This window comes from Heptranchias perlo, chromosome 37 (assembly GCF_035084215.1).
Source record: "Heptranchias perlo isolate sHepPer1 chromosome 37, sHepPer1.hap1, whole genome shotgun sequence".
NCBI classification, from domain to species: Eukaryota; Metazoa; Chordata; class Chondrichthyes; order Hexanchiformes; family Hexanchidae; genus Heptranchias; species Heptranchias perlo.
The window spans coordinates 16,550,196-16,570,516 of NC_090361.1; the positions used below are offsets into that span (position 1 = coordinate 16,550,196).

A 20,321-nucleotide genomic window follows, 5' to 3' on the forward strand; every position below is an offset into this window, starting at 1 on the left:
CATCAGCAATGATATCCACAGCAACAATATCAACAGCAACAATGGCAACAGTATCAACAGCAATGATATCAACAGTAAGAACACCAACAGCAACATCAACAGCAACAATCTCAACAGCAAAAAATATGAACCGCAACAATATCAATAGGAACATCATCAATGGCAATGATATCAACAGCAATAGTATCAACAGCAATGAATCAACAGTAACAATATCAATCATGGCAACATCAGCAGTAACAATATCAACAGCAGTAGCATCAACAGTAACATCAACAGCAACAACATCAATAGGAACAACATCAACAGAAACAATATCAACAGCAACTATATCAATAACATGAAAAGCAACAATATCAACAGGAACAATATCATCAGCAACAACATCAACAGCAATAACATCAACAGGAACAAATTCAAGAGTCATAACATTAATATTGACAATATCAACAGCAACGGTGTCAACAGGGACTATCTAAACAACAATACCAACAGTAATAATAACAACAGGAACAATTTTATAGAAACAATATCATCAGCGACAATATAAACAGCAAGTATATCAACAGCAAATATAGTAACAGCAATGATATCACAGTAACAATATCAACAGGAACAACAGCAATAGTGACAATATCAGCAGAAACAACATCAACTGCAACATCAACAGCAACAATATCAACAAGAACAATATCAACAGCAACAATGTTAACAGTAACAACATCAACAGTAACAATATCAACAGCTCTAATATCAATAGGAACATAATCAACAGCAACAATATCTACAGCAACAATACCAACAGTAACAATATAAACTGCAACAATATCAATAGCATCAATACTAACAGCAATACCAACAAAAAACAGTATCAACAACAATGATATCAAAAGTAACAACACCAACAGCAACAACATCAAAAGCAACATCACGAGCAATAATATCAACAATATCAACATGAACAGTAACAATATTATCAGTAACAATATGAAAAGTAACAATATCAACATTAATAGTATCAACAGTGGCAACATCAACAGAAACATGAATAGCAACAATATCAACAGCAACAATATTGACAATAACAAAATCACCAATAGCAATATCAATAGTAATAATATCAACAGAATCAATAACAGACACAATATCAACAGCAACATCACCAGCATTTATATCCACAGTAACAACATGAACATCAACAATATCAACAATAACACTATCAACAGTTACAACATCAACAATATCAATAACAACAAAATCAACAGCAACAATATCAAAAGCAACAATATAAACAGGAACAATATCAACAATAACAATATGAACAGTAACAATATCAACAGTAGCAACATCAACAGGAACAATATTAACATCAACAGCAAAAATATCATCTGCAACATCAACAGCAACAATACCAACAGCAAAAGTATCAACAGCAATGATATCGATAGTAACAACAGCAACATTAATAGCAGCAATATCAACATGAACAATATCAACAGTAACAATGTCAACAGCAACAATATCAAAGGTAACAATATCAAGAGTAGCAAAATCAACAGTAACAATATCAATGGCAACAATATCAGCAGTAACAACATCAACAGTAACAACATCAACAGCAAAAATATCAACAGCATCAGTATCAACAGCAATGATAGCAACAGTAACAATATCAACAACAACATCACTATCAACAATATCAACAATAACAATATGAACAGTAACAATATCAACAGTAGCAACATCAACAGGAACAATATTAACATAAACAGCAAAAAGATCATCTGCAACATCAACAGCAACAATACCAACAGCAAAAGTATCAACAGCAATGATATCGATAGTAACAACAGCATCAACAGCAACAATATCAACATGAACAATATCAACAGTAACAATGTCAACAGCAGCAATATCAAAGGTAACAATATCAAGAGTGGCAAAATCAACAGTAACAATATCAATGGCAACAATATCAGCAGTAACAACATCAACAGTAACAACATCAACAGCAAAAATATCAACAGCATCAGTATCAACAGCAATGATAGCAACAGTAACAATATCAACAACAACATCACCAGCAATAATATCAATGGTAACAACATGAACAATAAAATCAACAGCAACAAAATCAACAGTAACAACATAAACAACAATACCAACAGTAACATTATCAACAGGAATGATAGCAACGGTAACAATATCAACATCAGCAGCAACAATATCAACAGTAACAACATGAACAACAATAATATCAACAACAACAACATCAACAGTAACAACTTAAACAACAACAATACCATCAGTAACAGGATAAATGGCAGCACTATTATGGAAACAATGTCGACAACAATGATATCAATGGTAACAATGTCATCAGTAGCAACATCAACAGTAACCTAATCGGCAGCAACAGTAACAAGAGAAACAACAACAGGAATAATATCAACAATCACAATATCAGCAATAACAACATCAATAGTAGCAACATCAACAGAAACAATATCAACAGTAACAATATCAAAAAGTGACGACAACAACGTTAACAATATCAACAGTAGCATCATCAACAGTAACAGTAACAACAGTAACAATATCAACATCAACAACATCACCAGCAACAATATGAACAATGTCAACAGTAACAGTATCAACAGTTACAACATCAACACTAACAATATCTACTGCAACATTTTCAACAGCAACAAAATCAACAGCAGCAATATCAAAAGCAACAATATCAACAGGAACAACAGCAATATTGATGAAATAAATAAAGAAATATCAACAGTATCAGCACCAAAATTAGAAACATCAAGAGTAAAAATATCAAATGTAACAACATCAACAGCAACAACAGCACCAGCAACATGAACAGCAACAATATCAACAGCAAAAATATCATCTGCAACAATATCAACAGCAACAATACCAACAACAAGAGTATCAACAGCAATGACATCAACAGTAACAACAGCACCAACAACCTCAACAGCAACAATATCAACATTAACAATTTCAAGAGTAATAATATCAACAGTTGGAACATCAACAATAACAATGTCAAAAGAAACAATATCAACAGAAACAATATCAACGGGAGCAGGATCAACTGTAGCAATATCAACAGCAGCAACATCAACACCATCAATAACATCAACAGCAACAATAACAGTATTTACAGCTACGATATTAACAGCAACCACATCAACAGCAAAAATACCAACAGCAACAATATGAAAAGTAACATTATTAACAGCAACAAAGTCAACTGCAACAATATCAACAGGAAAAATATCAAGAATAACAATATCAACAGTGACAATATTGACAATAACAAAATCAACAGTAACAATATCAACAGTCTCAACATCAACTGTAACAATATCAACAGTAACAATATCAATCGTATCAATATCAACAGCAACATCGCCAGCATCATCAACAGTATCAACATGAATGGCAAAGATATCAACAGTAACGAAAGCAAAAAAGAAAAATATCAACAGCAATAATATCAACAGTAACAACATCCAGGTTAACAACATCAATAGCAATGATATCAACAGTAACAATATCAGCAGCAATGACATCAACATTAGAAACACCAATAGCAACAACATCAACAGAAACAATATCAACAGGAACAATATCAACAGTGACAATGGTAATAGTGACAATATCAACAATAACAATATCAACAGCAACATCAACAGCAAAACTACCTACAGTAACAATACCAACAGTAGCAACATCAACAGGAAAAATAACAGTAACATCAACAGTAACAATAACAACAGCAACAGTATCAAGAGTAACAATATCAACAGTAACAAATTCAATAGCAACAACATCAATAGTGACAATATCAACATCAACAATAACAAAATGGACAGTAACATCAACAGTACCAATACCAAAAATATAAATATCAAATGTAACAGTATCAAGTGCAACATCAACAGTAATAATATGAACAGCAATAATATGAACAGTAACACCATTAAAGTAACAATAACAGCAACAATGTTAACATCAAGAATATGAGCAGTACCTATATCAACAGCAACAACATCATCAGCAACAATATCAAGAATAACCACATGAAAAGTAACAACATCAACAACAACATCAACAGTAACAATGTCAACAGCAACAAAATCAAAAGTAACCATATCAAAATTAACAACATCAACAGCAACATCAACAATAAAAATATCAAGAGCCACAATATCAACAGCAACAATATCAACAGAAACAATATCAACAGTAACAAGATCCACAGTAACAATATCAAGTGCAACAACATTAACAGTGCCAGTATAAACAGCACTAACCTGAACAGTAACAATATCAATAGCAATAATATCAGCAGCAACTATATCAACAACAACATCGATAATAACAATATCAACAGCAACAATATCACCAGCCACAGTATTGAAACTACAACATCAACAGTAACAACATAAATAACAATACCTTCAGTAACAAGATCAAAAGGAACAATATTATAGAAAGAATATCAACAGCAACAATATTAACAGCAACAGTATCAACAGAAACAATATCAATGGTGACAATAGTAATAGCGATAATAACAATATCAACAGCAACAATATCAACAGAAACAGTATCAACAGTAGCAACATAAACAGGAAAATATCAACAGTAACAGCAACATTAACAATATCAACAGCAACAGTATCAACAGTAACAAACTCAATAGCAACAACATCAATAGTGACAATATCAACATCAACAATAACAAAATCGACAGTATCAACAGTAACAATACTAAAAATATCAATTTCAAAAGTAACAGTATCAAGTGCAACGTCATCAACAGTAGCAATATGAACAGCAATAATATGAATAGTAACACTGTTAACATTAACAACAACAGCAACAATATTAATAACAACAATAATGAGCAGTACCTACATCAACAGCAACATCAACAACAATAATATCAAAAGTAACCATATCAAAAGTAACAACATCAACAGTAACAGCAACATCAACAATAACAATATCAAGAGCCACAATATCAACAGCAACATCAACAGTAAGAACATTAACATTAAGAATATGATTAGTATCAGTATCAACAGTAACTATATCAACAGTAACAAATTCAATAGCAGCAACAACATCAGAAACAATACCAACATCAACAATATCGACAGTAACAACATCAACAACAACATCAACAGTAACACTAAAAACAGCAATAATACAAGAAGATAAGGACAAAGGAAATAGGAGCAGGAGTAGGCAATATGGCCCCTTGAGCCTGTCCGCTATTCAACAAGCTCATGGATGATCTATCTCAACTCCACTTTCAAGCCCTATCCCCATACCACTTGCTTCCCTAGGTGTCCAAATATTCATCAATCTCAGTCTTGAATATGCTCAACGACTGAGCATCCACAGCCCTTTGGGGTAGAGAATTCCAAAGGTTTGCCACCCTCTGACTGAAGAAATTTTTCATCATCTCGGTCCTAAATGGCCGACCCCTTATCTTGAGGCTATGATCTATAGTTCTAGACTCTCCCGCCAGTGGAAACAGCCTCTCAGCATCTATCCTGTCAAGCCCTGTAAGAATTGTATATGTTTCAATGAGATCACCTCTCATTCTTCTAAACCCTGGAGAATCTCAACCCATTCCACTCATTTTTTTCCTCATAGAACAACCCTAGGAATCCCAGGAATCAATCTAGTGAACCTTTGTTGAACCCCATCTAAGGCAACAATATCCTTCCTGAGGTAAGAAGACCAAAACTGTACACAGTATTCCAAGTGTGGTCTCACCAGAGCCCTATAAAATTGCAGCAAGACCTCCTTACTCTTATTATCCAATATAGGAACAAAAACAGTATCAACAGTAAGAAATTCAATAGCAACATGAACAGTAACAGTATCAAGTGCAACATCAACTGTAACAACATAAACAGCACTAATATGAACAGGAACAATATCAACATCAACACTATCAACAGCAACAATATGAAAAGTAACAATATCAACTGTAGCAATACCAGCAGCAGCAAGATCAACATTAACAATATAAACATCAACAATATCAAGAGTAACAGCAGCAAAAGTAACATCAATAGCAACAGCAACATCAACAATACCAACAGTAACAATAGCAACATCAAAAATATCAACAGCAACAACATCAACAGCAACAATATCAATGGAAACAATAACATCAATAGTGTCATTATCAATAGCAACAGGACCAGCAGTAACAATATCAACACTAACAATATCAACTGTTATAACATCAACAGTAGCAGCAACAACTGTAACAATATCAACAGGAACATTATCAACAGTAACCACATCACCATCAATGACATCAGCAGTACCAATATGAACAGTAGGAACAATTTCTGCTGCAAAAATAATAACAGTAACAACACCATCAGCAACAATATCGACAGCAACATTATCAACATTATCAACAGTAACAACATCAACAGTAGCAATATCAACAGCAATAATATCAACAGCAACAATATCAACAGGAACAGTATCAACAGCAATGATGTATGCTGTAACAACACCAACAGCAAAAATATCAACAGCAACTACATGAACAGCAACATCAATGACATCAGTAACAATATCAACAGTACCAATATCAACAGCAACAATATCAACTAGAACAATATCAACAATAACAACCTCAGTAGAAACAATATCAACTAGTACAATATCAACAATAACAATTTCAACTCGAACAATATCAACAGTTATAACATCAACAGCAACAATACCAACAGTACCAATATCAACAGCCACAACATCAACAACAAGAATATCAACCAGAACAATATCAACAATAACAAAATCATGATGTGGAGATGCCGGTGATGGACTGGGGTTGACAATTGTAAACAATTTTACAACACCAAGTTATAGTCCAGCAATTTTATTTTAAATTCACAAGCTTTCGGAGATTCTCTCCTTCCTCAGGCAAATGTTTCAAGAGCTCCTTGAAGCCTACGCATTTATACATATAGAACAATACATGGTGTTTACAGACTGCCCCTGCAACTGCCCGTTGCCAAGGCAATCACCGTGTTCAGACAGAGAGGTGTCACCTGCAGAACCCCCGAATACACATTCAACAAAAAAAACAAACAGGGAAAAAAAACAGAGAAAAAAAACACAGAGAGAGGCAGAAACATCCGGAAGGCAGAGAGAGCCAGCAAATGACCCATTATATTAAAAACAGATAACATTTGTTCGCTGGTGGGGTAACGTGTAGCGTGACATGAACCCAAGATCCCGGTTGAGGCCGTCCTCATGGGTGCGGAACTTGGCTATCAATTTCTGCTCGACGATTTTGCGTTGTCGTGTGTCTCGAAGGCCGCCTTGGAGTACGCTTACCCGAAGGTCGGTGGATGAATGTCCATGACTGCTGAAGTGTTCCCCGACTGGGAGGGAACCCTCCTGTTTGGCGATTGGCGATTGGACATTTTCTTTCTATGGACCCACGGCAAGGAATCACTAAAGAGACTACACGATAACATCAACAAGTTCCATCCCACCATCAAGCTCACCATGGACTACTCCTCAGAATCAGTTTCTTTCTTGGACACACGAATCTCCATCAAAGACGGGCACCTCAGCACCTCACTCTACCGCAAGCCCACGGACAACCTCACGATGCTCCACTTTTCCAGCTTCCACCCTAACCACGTCAAAGAGGCCATCCCCTATGGACAGGCCCTGCGAATACACAGGGTCTGCTCAGACGAGGAGGAACGCGATGGACACCTACAGACGCTGAAAGACGCCCTAGTAAGAACGGGATATGACGCTCGACTCATCGATCGACAGTTCCGACGGGCCACAGCAAAAAATCGCATAGACCTCCTCAGGAGACTAACACGGGACGCAACCAACAGAGTACCCTTTGTCGTCCAGTACTTCCCCGGAGCGGAGAAACTACGCCATGTTCTCCGCAGCCTTCAACATGTCATCAATGAGGACAAACACCTCGCTATGGCCATCCCCACACCTCCACTACTCGCCTTTAAACAGCCACCCAACCTCAAACAGACCATCGTTCGCAGCAAACTACCTAGCTTTCAAGAGAACAGCGTCCACGACGCCACACAACCCTGCCACGGTAACCTCTGCAAGACATGCCAGATCATCGACACAGATACCACCATCACATGAGAGGACACCACCCACCAGGTGCATGGTTCATACTCCTGTGACTCGGCCAACGTTGTCTACCTCATACGTTGCAGGAAAGGATGCCCCAGAGCATGGTACATTGGCGAGACCATGCAGACGCTGCGACAACGGATGAACGGACACCGCGCAACAATCGCCAAACAGGAGGGTTCCCTCCCAGTCGGGGAACACTTCAGCAGTCATGGACATTCATCCACCGACCTTCGGGTAAGCGTACTCCAAGGCGGCCTTCGAGACACACGACAACGCAAAATCGTCGAGCAGAAATTGATAGCCAAGTTCCGCACCCATGAGGACGGCCTCAACCGGGATCTTGGGTTCATGTCACGCTACACGTTACCCCACCAGCGAACAAATGTTATCTGTTTTTAATATAGTGGGGAACCCGGAGGAGCAGGTAAGTGGATCCAATTGGGCTGCGATTGCGCGTGTGGCTGACTGATTTCGCTGGGCGCGTAACCCACGTGCCCGATAGCCCCCCTGCCGCGAACCCGCTGCCCTGGTAACATCGGGCCCAAGGTGTTCAGGAAAGATAGGGAAGTAAAGAAAGGAGGGGGAGGGTGCCAGTATGGATTAAGAAGAATGTTGCAGGGCTGGAGAGAGAGGATGCCCTCAAGGGGTCAAAGACAGAATCTATTTGGTTAGAGTTAAGAAACAATAGAGGTGCCATTACACTACTGGGTGTATTCTATAGACCACCAACTAGTGGGAAGAATATAGAGGAGCAAATTTGCAGGGAAATTACAGAGAGGTGCAAGAACTATAGAGCAGTGACAATGGGGGACTTCAACTATCCTAATATAGACTGGGATAGTAATAGTGTAAAGGGCAAAGAGGGGGAGGAATTTTTGAAGTGTGTTCAGGAAAACTTTCTTGACCAATGCATTTCCGGCCCAACGAGGAAGGAGGCATTGCTGGATCTGGTTCTGGGGAATGAGGTGGGCCAAGTGGAGCAAGTGTCAGTGGGGGAACATTTAGGGAACAGTGATCATAGTATCATAAGGTTTAGATTAGTTATGGAAAAGTACAAGGACCACTCTAAAGTAAAAATACTCAATTGGAGGAGGGCCAATTTCAATGGGATGAGAACGGATCTGGACCGGGTAAATTAGAATCAAAGAGGAAATGGTTCGGGTACGGTCTAGATACATTTCCACGAGGGAGAAAGGTAGGGCAATTAAAACCAGAGCTCCCTGGATGACAAAAGAGATTGAAAGTAAGATGAAGCAAAAAAAAGGGACATATGACAGATGTCAGAGTGATAATACAAGTGAGAGCCAGGCAGAATATAGAAAGTTTAGAGGGGAGGCGAAAAAGGAAATAAGAGGAGCAAAGAGAGAGTATGAGAATAATCTGGCAGCTAACAGAAAAGGGAATCCAAAAGTCTTTTTTTAGGCATATAAATAGTAAATGGGTATAAGAGGAGGGGTGGGGCCGGTTAGGGACCAAAAAGGAGATCTACGCACAGAGGCAGAGGGCATGGCCGAGGTACTAAATGAGTACTTTGCATCTGTCTTTACCAAGGAAGAAGATGCTGCCAAAGTCACAGTAAATGAAGATATAGTTGAGATACTGAATGGGCTAAAAATTGATAAAGAAGAGGTACTAGAAAAGCTGGCTGTACTTAAAGTAGATAAGTCACCCGGGTCTGGATGGGATGCATCCTAGGTTGCTGAGGGAAGTAAGGGTGGAAATTACGGAGATACTGACCATAATCTTCTAATCGCCCTTAGATACGGGGGTGGTGCCAGAGGACTGGAGAATTGCAAATGTTACACCCTTGTTCAAAAAAGGGTGTAAGGATAAACCCAGCAACTACGGCCAGTAGTTTAACCTCGGTGGTGGGGAAACTTTTCGAAATGATAATCCAGGACAAAATTGAGGGTGATGGGGGTGTAGTGGGTGGTGCAGTTGGTATGAGATGCCATTGACAGTTGACCTCACTCACCTTGACCACTCATGTCAAAGCATTGAACTTCTTCCTGCACTGCATCCATGTTCATGATACTGTGAGCCTGGCATTGACTTTGTCCCCCGCTGCCTCCCACTGCCTTTTGGATATATGTCTGGAGGGCCTCTTGTTCACCCCCCCACACCATCCCACTGTGGATATAGGATGTCCCTCCTTCTGTCCACCTCTTGCACCAAGGCCTCTAGTGCAACAGCAGTGAACATTGGTGCATGCACTCTCACAGGCCTGGTACAAACTCAGATCGACTGATTGGTGAGGTCTGGCGTGCAGTTTGGAGGATGTGGGATTTAGTAGTGCGCAATCTTTATTCAATGTTTTAACATAACTCATCAGTGTGTAAACATAGGGATGGGATCTGCATCTGTGTGCGATGTCTGATCTCCGTTCAGACTCTGTGCAGACAGTATTCTGTTATTTTCAGTAAATAACTACCAGCTACCTTTAAGAGATTTCTAAGAAACATCCTCCCTTTAAGAGATTGGGCTCCCCTGGTGGTGGGAAGTGAAAATTGCATTGATTCCACGTGCAAGGCCCGGAATGGGACGCTGAGTGCAGGTGAGTCCTTGGGCCGGCCGAGACTTGTGTCCAATTTTTTTCCCCCAATATTTTTTAAATGGTGAGAAACTATTAAATATTGGTGTTCAGAGAGATTTGGGTGTCCTTGTCCAAGAAGCACAGAAAGTTAACATGCAGGTACAGCAAGCAATTAGGAAGGCAAATGATATGTTGGCCTTTATTGCAAGGGGGTTGGAGTACAAGAGTAAGGAAGTCTTACTACAATTATACAGGGCTTTGGTGAGACCTCACCTGGAGTACTGTGTCAAAAGCAATATACTGCAGATGCTGGAAATCTGAAATAAAAACAGAAAAGCTTAGCAAGTCGGGCAGCATCTGTGGAGAAAGAAAAATAATTAATGGGCTCAATTTTAAAATCAAACTGCGGGTGCGTTGGGGGCAGGGGGCCTGCGAAAATTGGGAAAATCCCGAGCGGGTTCAGAAGCCGGCTCCAACCCGCCGATTTCCAGGGTTGCCACAGACGCGCCTGTATGCGCGCGTGCTTCACGAATCCGTAAGTCCCACCGGCAATTAAAACCAGCGGGGCGATAGTTTAACCACTTATTGACATAGTTGATCTTGTTTAAGTTGTTTAATTTTGTAGAGATCGAGGCAGGGGTGCGATTTTAATTCAATCTCAGCGTGTTTCCCGTGCTGTGGGAATCACACCATGTTCAAGGAGACGTGTTTCAGGCAGCAGCCAGTTGGACATTTAAATGCCTGTTTGACATGGGGATAAAAGTTAAGTTATTGCAGCAGGGCACTCAGGTGTCTCAGGCAAACTTTTGACTGGGCGATCTTTGTGTTTAGACTGAAAATTCTTGGTTTACACTCAGAATTCTTCTGTTTACGCATATTTACCAACTTTTTGGGCCCCCTCAAACTGACACCATTAGGATGGAGTGCGCCATGGTTGCATTCACCACTAATCCGAGGACGAGCAACATCACCATCCTCGCCAGGCACGGCGTGCACTTCCGCCACTTGGAGCTCCACAACACAGGAACCTGCACAAGGGCACAGAGGGCAATAACAGAGGGAGCGCCATTGCAGGAGGCACTACCCTCGCCAGAGAGTCTACAGACCGAGGCTCAGCTTCCTGGACCTCTCTGAGGAGCAGTGCATACGGAGGCTCAGAGTGAGTCGCCAGGTGGTTGCAGACACCCTCAGCCTCCTTCATGCCGAGCTGCTCCCAGCTGGGCTTGGTGGCATCTCATTACCCGTCGCTGTTAAAGTCACCACTGCCCTCAACTTCTTTGCCTCCGGATCATTCCAGGGTGCCACCGGGGACATCACAAGTGCATAAGGCAGGTCACCGACGGCTTGTTTCGTGGAGCCTCGCACTACGTCAACTTCCCCATGGACGACCTCAGCCATTGATTGCACCCATATAAGCAATCCGAGCACCTCCACACGAGCCAGGACTGTTCATCAACAGGAAGGGCTATCACTCCATCAACACTCAGCTCGTTTGTGACCAGCACAAGAGATTCCTTCACATGTGCACCAGATTTCTTGGCAGCTGCCACGATTCCTTCATCCTGAGGGAATCCAACATCCCGGGCCTCTTCCACGCACCAAACACCCTTAAGGGCTGGCTCCTCGGGACAAGGGATACCCCCTGCACACGTGGCTCATGACACCTCTGAGGAACCCCATCACCGAGCAACAGCGTCGATACAACGGCAGCCACATTGCCACCAGGTCTACAATTGAGCATGCTATAGGGCTGCGTTATGGGGGAGCACTTCAATACGCACCAGACAGAGTGGGCCGCATTACAGTCGTGTGTTGTGTCCTGCACAACATGGCACAACAGAGAGGGGTGCTGCTTGAGGAGGCCCCATCCACAGCTCCCATCCAAATTGAGGAGGAGGAAGAGGAGGAGGAGGAGGAGGTGGTGGAGGACGAACCCATGGCCAGAGCAGCGGCCCACTTTGCTGCTCATGAGGCCAGGGAGTCACTCACATGTGAATAGTTCTCCTAACATTAGAAAGTGTAAAGAGTCCAGTCCTCACACCACCTGGAAAGACCAGCGCCAACACCAGCCCCCTCCCTCCCCCCACTGCACAAAACAGTCCTGCAACTATACATACACCCACTGCAAAATGACCCAATGGGTGGCATCAAGTGTTGCCATTCATGGTAAAGCACATGAAAGGGCCCTATTACAATAGCCAGTCAAGAATGGGCAAGACATGGCAGTAGTGGTGAGAATGATAATATTGAATGTGAATATAACAAAAACCAAATATAAATGAAAAACATTACAGTCTGTCAGACACCCTTGTGCATATCCTCCGTGATCACAAAACCTTCGCCTTTCGCTTCCGACTACTTCTACGTGGTGCCTCCCCTGAGGCTGCAGCAGAGGTAGTGGCAGGTTGCTCTTGTTCATGCCCTGACCGATTAGATGCTTTGGGCCGACGCCCTCTGGGTTTTGGAGTCCGTGAGGGTCCCTCCAAAGACTGCTCCACCTGCACCTGTGCAGAGGCTGACTCGGCCGCCTGGAGAGGAGGCAGCATTGCGGGTACTGGTTGAGAGGGGGGCAACGGGTGAGAGGTGGGAGCGCTTTGAGTGGCGTCCCCACTTCAATCTCCCCTTTCGCCATCATCCTTCTCCTGGCCAGGCCCACATCACTCCTACCATTCTGCTGGACAGCAGGTTGGAGGACATGTGTGCTGCCTCGGAAGGCCACTTCTAAAGTATCTGTCAGCCTGTTTAAGGCGGCAGAATGTTGTTCAGCCTGAGTCTGAACGGCCGTTGTCAGGGCCTGAATGGACTCATTTGTGAGCCGTGCTTGACGCTCAACGGAGGCTAGTCTTCCCTCCATCGCAGACATTCCCGCACTTACCCACGACACTATCTCAGACATTTCAGCAGTTACCTACGACACTATCTCAGACAGTTGCTCACGTGCCTGCGACACTATCTCAGAGATTCCCTCCCATACCTGTGCCACCATTCCACTCGTACAGGAGTTGGACTCCTCCATCCTTTGCATTATTGTGGAGAGTGCAGGCGACATCTGTTCCAGTACCTCGCAAATGTCATTGAACGGCCTGTAAGAGAACAGAAGGCAATATTAAGCATCATCACAGATGTGTCATGTTGTGGTTAGCATACTAGGTGTTCAGCATGCCAATCACTGTTAAGATCAATTCATATTGTGTGTGATGAATGTTAAAGTTATGTCACCAGACATTTGTGGAGTGCCAGTCTCGGTGTCCCCGACGGGCAGTCACTCGAGGGTATGGCTGATCTGCAGGGCCTCCTCCTCCTGTGTCTCTGTGAGGACCACTATTTGTTGTGGCCCCCCTCCAGTCCTCGCCCTCTCCCGTGCATTCTGAGCTCTCTTCTAGAGGGGAGAAAGTACAGATGTGTGAGTAAGTGATGGTGACATGGCCAACCGATGAATGCATTGCTTTGGGTGAGGTTGACCATGAAAGAGATGCATCAGAGGGTGAGTATGAGACAGTGCCATCACATTGGATGAGGATTGGGGTGAGTGGTAGTGGTGGGGTGACTAATGGGGAGGTGAGGAAGTGCAGGTAAGTTGAGGATGAGCCTTAAGTGGGTGTGAGGAGTGATGTGATGGAGTAGTCTTGGCAGTGCAGAATGAGTTGGGGGAGGGGTGGTGATGTGGAACACTGAATGTAGGAGAATCAGTAAGTGTACTCACCTTTGCTGACCTAGTTAGGTCATTGAAACTCTTCCTGCACTGGATTCAGGTGCGGGAGGTGTTGCTGCTGCCGGTGACCTCCTCTGCCACCTTGAGCCAGGCCTTCTTGGTGGCAGAGGCAGGGCACTTCCATGCCCCTGTGCTGCTCCATATTGTTTGTTTTTTGGTTTTTGCTGCAGCAACAGCCATTGGAGCAATGGCCCTTTAAATAGAGTCGCTCCAGCTGACAGCCTGTCATAGAAACATAGAAAATAGGAGCAAGAGTAGGCCATTCGGCCCCTCGGGCCTGCTCTGCCATTCAAAATGACCATGGCTGATCGTCTAACTCAGTACCCTGTTCCCGCTTTTTCCCCATATCCCTTGATCCCTTTAGTGGGTGTGCAGTGGGCACTCTGCGGAGCTTTCCGACGGCAAACCCAGAAGCCACGTTAAGGACCACCAATTAACTTGCGATCGCATGGGAAACGATACGATTTTATTAGTCGGGTTACCCGCGTACTCATTGACCCCCCCACCCCCAGCTGCCATCCCACCGCCCTTTCAAAATCAAGCCCAATGTTTCAGGTCGAGGACCTTTTGTCAGACATGGAAGTTGTTAAAAGAATTAAAGTTTTTAAGCAAGAACAGAGCCAGGGAAAGGGAGGGAGGGAGGGGAGGAAAGAACAAAAGGGAAGGTCTGTGATAGGGTGGAGGGCACGAGTGATTAAATGACAAAAGGGATGATGACCGTGTCCGTCCTATTTCCCGCACTTCTGCCTTCACCCCTTCCCTTCCCTCCTAGAACCATGATAGGGTCCCCCTTGTCCTCACCTTCCATCCCACCAGTCTCCACATTCAACATATCATCCTCCGCCATTTCCACCACCTCCAGCAGTATCCCACCACCAAACACATCTTCCCCTCCCCTTTCAGCATTCCAAAGGGACAGCTCCCTCCGTAACATCCTAGTCTACTCTTCCATCACCCCAACACCCGCTCTCCTCCTCATTTCACCTTCCCGTGTGAGCACAGGAGATGCAACACCTGCCTCTTCACCTCCTCCCTTCCCACCACCCAGGACCCCAAACATTCCTTCCAGGTGAAACAGCAGTTTACTTGTACTTCTTTCAATTTAGTGTACTGTATCCGCTGCACAAAATGCGGTCTCCTCTATATTGGGAAGACCAAATGCAGACTGGGTGATCGCTTTGCTGAACACTTCCGCTCTGTCCACAAGCATGACCCTGACCTGCCGGTCGCTTGCCATTTTGATTCCCCTTCCCACTCCGACTCTGACTTTTCTGTCCTCGGCCTCTTACACTGTTCCAATGAAGCTCAATGTAAGCTCGAGGAACAGCAGCTCATCTTTCATTTAGGCACTTTACAACTTTCCGGACTCAACATTGATTTCAATAACTTCAGATCATAACCACTGCTCCTATTTTTTTGGTCAACTAGTGCTGGTAACGTTTCTGCTGCTGCCATTTATAGTTACTCCTGATCAATCTTTTCTTTCTTAATCTGTCCCATTACCACCTTCCTTGCCTTGCACCATCATCCCTTTTGTCATTTAATCACTCGTGCCCTCTACCCTATCACAGACATTCCCTTTTGTTCTTTCCTCCCCTCCCTCCCCTCCTTTCCCTGACTCTGTACTTGCTCAAAAACTTTAACTCTTTTAACATCTTCCAGTTCTGACGAAAGGTCCTCGACCTGAAACATTAACTCTGTTTCTTTCCCCACAGATGCTGCCTCACTTGCTGAGCTTCTCCAGCATTTTCTGTTTTAATTCCTGGAGTACTGTGTACAGTTTTGGTCTCCTTACCCCAGGAAAGATATACTTGCCTTAGAGGCGGAGCAATGGAGGTTCACTCGATTGATTCCTGGGATGAGAGAGTTGTCCCATGAAGAGAGATTGAGTAGAATGGGCCGATACTCTCTCGACTTTAGAAGAATGAGAGATGATCTCATTGAAAGATGTAAGATTCTGAGGGAGCTTGATAGGGTAGATGCTGAGAGGATGTTTCCCTTGGCTGGAGAGTCTAGAACCAGGGGACATAGAATCATAGAATGTTACAGCACAGAAGGAGACCATTCAGTCAATTGTGTCCGTGCCGGCCGAAAAAGAGCTATCCAGCTTAATCCCACTTTCCAGCACTTGGTCCGTAGCCCTGTAGGTTACGGCACTTCAAGTGCACATCCAGGTACTTTTTAAATCAGTTGAGGGTTTCTGCCTCTACCACCCTTTCAGACAGTAAGTTCTAGACCCCCACCACCCTCTGGGTGAAAACATTTCTCCTCAGCTCCCCTCTAATCCTTCTACCAATTACTTTAAATCTATGCCACCTGGTTATTGACCCCTCTGCGAAGGGAAATAGGTCCTCCCTATCCACTCTATCTGGTCCCACCATCATTTTATACACCTCAATTAAATCTCCCTGCAGCCTCCTTTGTTCCATTGAAAACAACCCCAGCCTATCCGATCTTTCCTCATAGCTAAAATTCTCCAGCCCTGGCAACATCCTCATAAATCTCCTCTGTACCCTCTCTAGTGTAATCACATCTTTCCTGTAATGTGGTGACCAGAACTGCACGCAGTACTCAAGCTGTGTTTTATACAGTTCTAGCGTAACCTCCCTGCTCTTATATTCTAATATAGGCTAATAAAGGAAAGTATCCCATATGCCTTTTTAACCACCTTATCTACCTGTCCTGCTACCTTCAGGGATCTGTGGACATGCACTCCAAGGTCCCTCACTTCCTCTACACCTCTCAGTATCCTCCCATTTATTGTGTACTCCCTTGCATTGTTTGTCCTCCCCAAATACATTACCTCACACTTCTCCGGATTGAATTCCATTTGCCACTTTTCAGCCCACCTGACCAGTCCATTGATATCTTCCTGCAGTCTACAGCTTTCCTCCTAATTTTCAACCACATGGCCAATTTTGGTATCATCTGAAACTTCTAAATGTAAGGAGCATGGTAAAGGTCTAAATCATTTATATATACCACAAAAAGCAATGGACCTAGTACTGAACCTGTGGAACCCCACTGGAAACAGCCTTCCAGTCACAAAACACCTATCAACCATTACCCTTTGATTCCTGCCACTGAGCCAATTCTGGATCCAACTTGCCACTTTCCCTTGGATCCTGGGGGCTTTTTCCTTTCTGATCAGTCTGCCAAGTGGGACCTTGTCAAAAGCCTTGCTAAAATCCATAGTCATAGTCTCAGAATAAGGGGTCGGAAATTTAGGACTGAGATGAGGAGGAATTTGTTCTCTCAGAGGATCATAACTATTTGGAATATTCAATCCCAGAGGGCTGCGGATGGTCAGTCGTTGAGCATATTCAAGACAGATCGATAGATTCTTGGACTTGAAAGGAATCAAGGGATATGGGGATTGGGTGGGAAAGTGGAGTTGAGGTCAAAGATCAGCCATGATCTTATTGAATGGCAGAGCAGGCTCGAGGGGCCATATGGTGTACTCCTGCTCCTATTTCTTATGTCCTTATGTTCTTATGTAACAGTAACAACATCACTAGCAACAATATCAACAGTATCAATGGTAACAGTATGAACATCAAGAGCAACAATACTAACCGTAAACAATATCAACCATACAATGTCAACAGTAACAACATGAACAGCAACGATATTAACAGTAGCAATATCAAAAGTAACAATATCAACAGCAACAACATCAACAGCAACAATATCAAAAAGAACATTATGAACAGTAACCACATCAACACCAACAATTTCGGCAGTACCAATATCAGCAGTAGGAACAATGTCAACAGCAACAATATCTGCAGCAGCAATAATAAGAGTAACAACACCAACAGCAACAATATCATCAACAACACTATAACAGAAACAACATCAATGGTAACAATATAAACAGAGCAATATCAACAGTAGAAAAATCAACAGTAGCAATATCAATAGTAATGTAAATGGCAAAATTATCAACAGCAACAGTATCAACAACAACAATGTCAACAATAACAACATCAACAGCAACAGTAATAAACAGCAACAATGTCAACAATAACAACATCAACAGCAACAGTATAAACAGCAACAATGTCAACAATAACAACACCAACAGCAACAATGTCAACAATAACAATACCAACAGCAACAGTATCAACAGCAACAATGTCAACAATATACACAACAGCAACAGCAACAATGTCAACAATAACAACACCAACAGCAACAGTATCAACAGCAACAATGTCAACAATAACAACACCAACAGCAACAGTAACAATGTCAACAATAACAACACCAACAGCAACAGTAACAATGTCAACAATAACAACACCAACAGCAACAGTATCAACAGCAACAATGTCAACAATAACAACACCAACAGCAACAGTATCAACAGCAACAATGTCAAGAGCAACAACATCAATGGAAATAATATCAACAATAACCACATCAAGTAAAACAATATCACCAGTAATAATTTCAACAGCAACAATATCAAGTTTCAATATCAACAGCAACAAGAACAGCAATATCAACAGCATAAAAAGCAACAATATCAAAAGCAACATTATTAACAGTATCGACATCAACAGCAACAACATCAACAACAATAATATCAACAGAATCATCAACAGCAAAAATATCAACAGTAACAATATCAACATCAACATTATCAACAACAACAATAATAATATCAACTATAACAATATCAACAATAACAACATCAACTGCAACATTATCAACAGTACCAATATCAACTGTAGCAACAATATCAACAGCAACACTACCTGCAGCAATAGTAATAACAGTAACTTCACCAACAGCAACAAAACAGACAACAACATTATCAACAGTAACAACATGAACAGTAACAATACCAACAGTAACAATATCAACAGAGCAATATCAACATTAGCAATATCTGCAGTAGCAATATTAATAGCATCAACATCAACAATATCAACAGAAACTTAAATGGCTAAAATATCAACAGCAGCTATATCAACAACAACAGCTACAATATCAACAGTAATTTATGAACTGTAAGAATACCAAAAGCAACAATATCAGGAGGAACATTATCAACAGTTACAACATCAACGGTAACGATATCAACAGTACAAAAATCAACAGAAGCAACAACATCAACAGCAACAGCATAAACAGCAACATTAATTAAATTAACAACACCAACAGCAACAATATAGACAGCAATATTATCAACAGTAACAACTGAACAGCAACAATACCAACAGTAACAATATCAACATCAGCTATATCAACAGTAACAACAGCCACAATATAAGCAGCAATAATATCAACAGTAACAATAGGAAAAGCAACAATATTAACACTATCAATATCAACATCAACAGCAACAGCATTAACAGCAACAATATCAACAACATCAACACCAACAACATTGGCAGCAACAACATTAATACTAACAACATCAACAGCAACAATATCAACAGGAACAATGTCAACAGCAACAATATCAACAGCAACAATATCAACAGGAACAATATCAACATCAACAGCAAAATTATCAACAGCAACAATACCAACATTAAACAATAGCAATAGTACCAATATTAACAGTAGCAACAATATCAACAGCAACAATATTTGCAGCAACAATAATAACAGTAACAACACTGACAGCAACAATATTGACAGCAACGTTATCAACAGTAACAATATCAACATCAAAAGCAACAATATCAACAGCACAAATACCAATAATCAACAGAGCAAGTGATAATGATCAGTAATAATATCAACAGCAACAACATCAACATGAACAATGTGATCAGTAATAATATCAACAGCAACAGCATCAACATCAAGAACATCAACAGTGACAAACTCAACAGCAACAATATTAGCACTATCAATACA

General features: G+C 41.7%; 2 protein-coding genes across 2 annotated transcripts in view; one reads left to right on the forward strand and one right to left on the reverse strand.

The window, feature by feature from the left end:
* The window catches only part of lmx1al (LIM homeobox transcription factor 1, alpha-like), a 447,206-nt gene that overhangs the window by 155,112 nt on the left and 271,773 nt on the right, over nucleotides 1-20,321 (reverse strand). The window lies entirely within an intron of this gene.
* Nucleotides 958-19,394, forward strand: LOC137304227 (putative uncharacterized protein DDB_G0282133). The gene is given in 9 exon segments (XM_067972786.1): nucleotides 958-2,345; nucleotides 2,795-3,396; nucleotides 3,482-4,011; nucleotides 4,044-4,463; nucleotides 4,662-4,821; nucleotides 4,910-5,218; nucleotides 5,753-6,646; nucleotides 18,396-18,966; nucleotides 19,013-19,394. Coding segments are annotated over 9 exon segments (5,256 nt in total).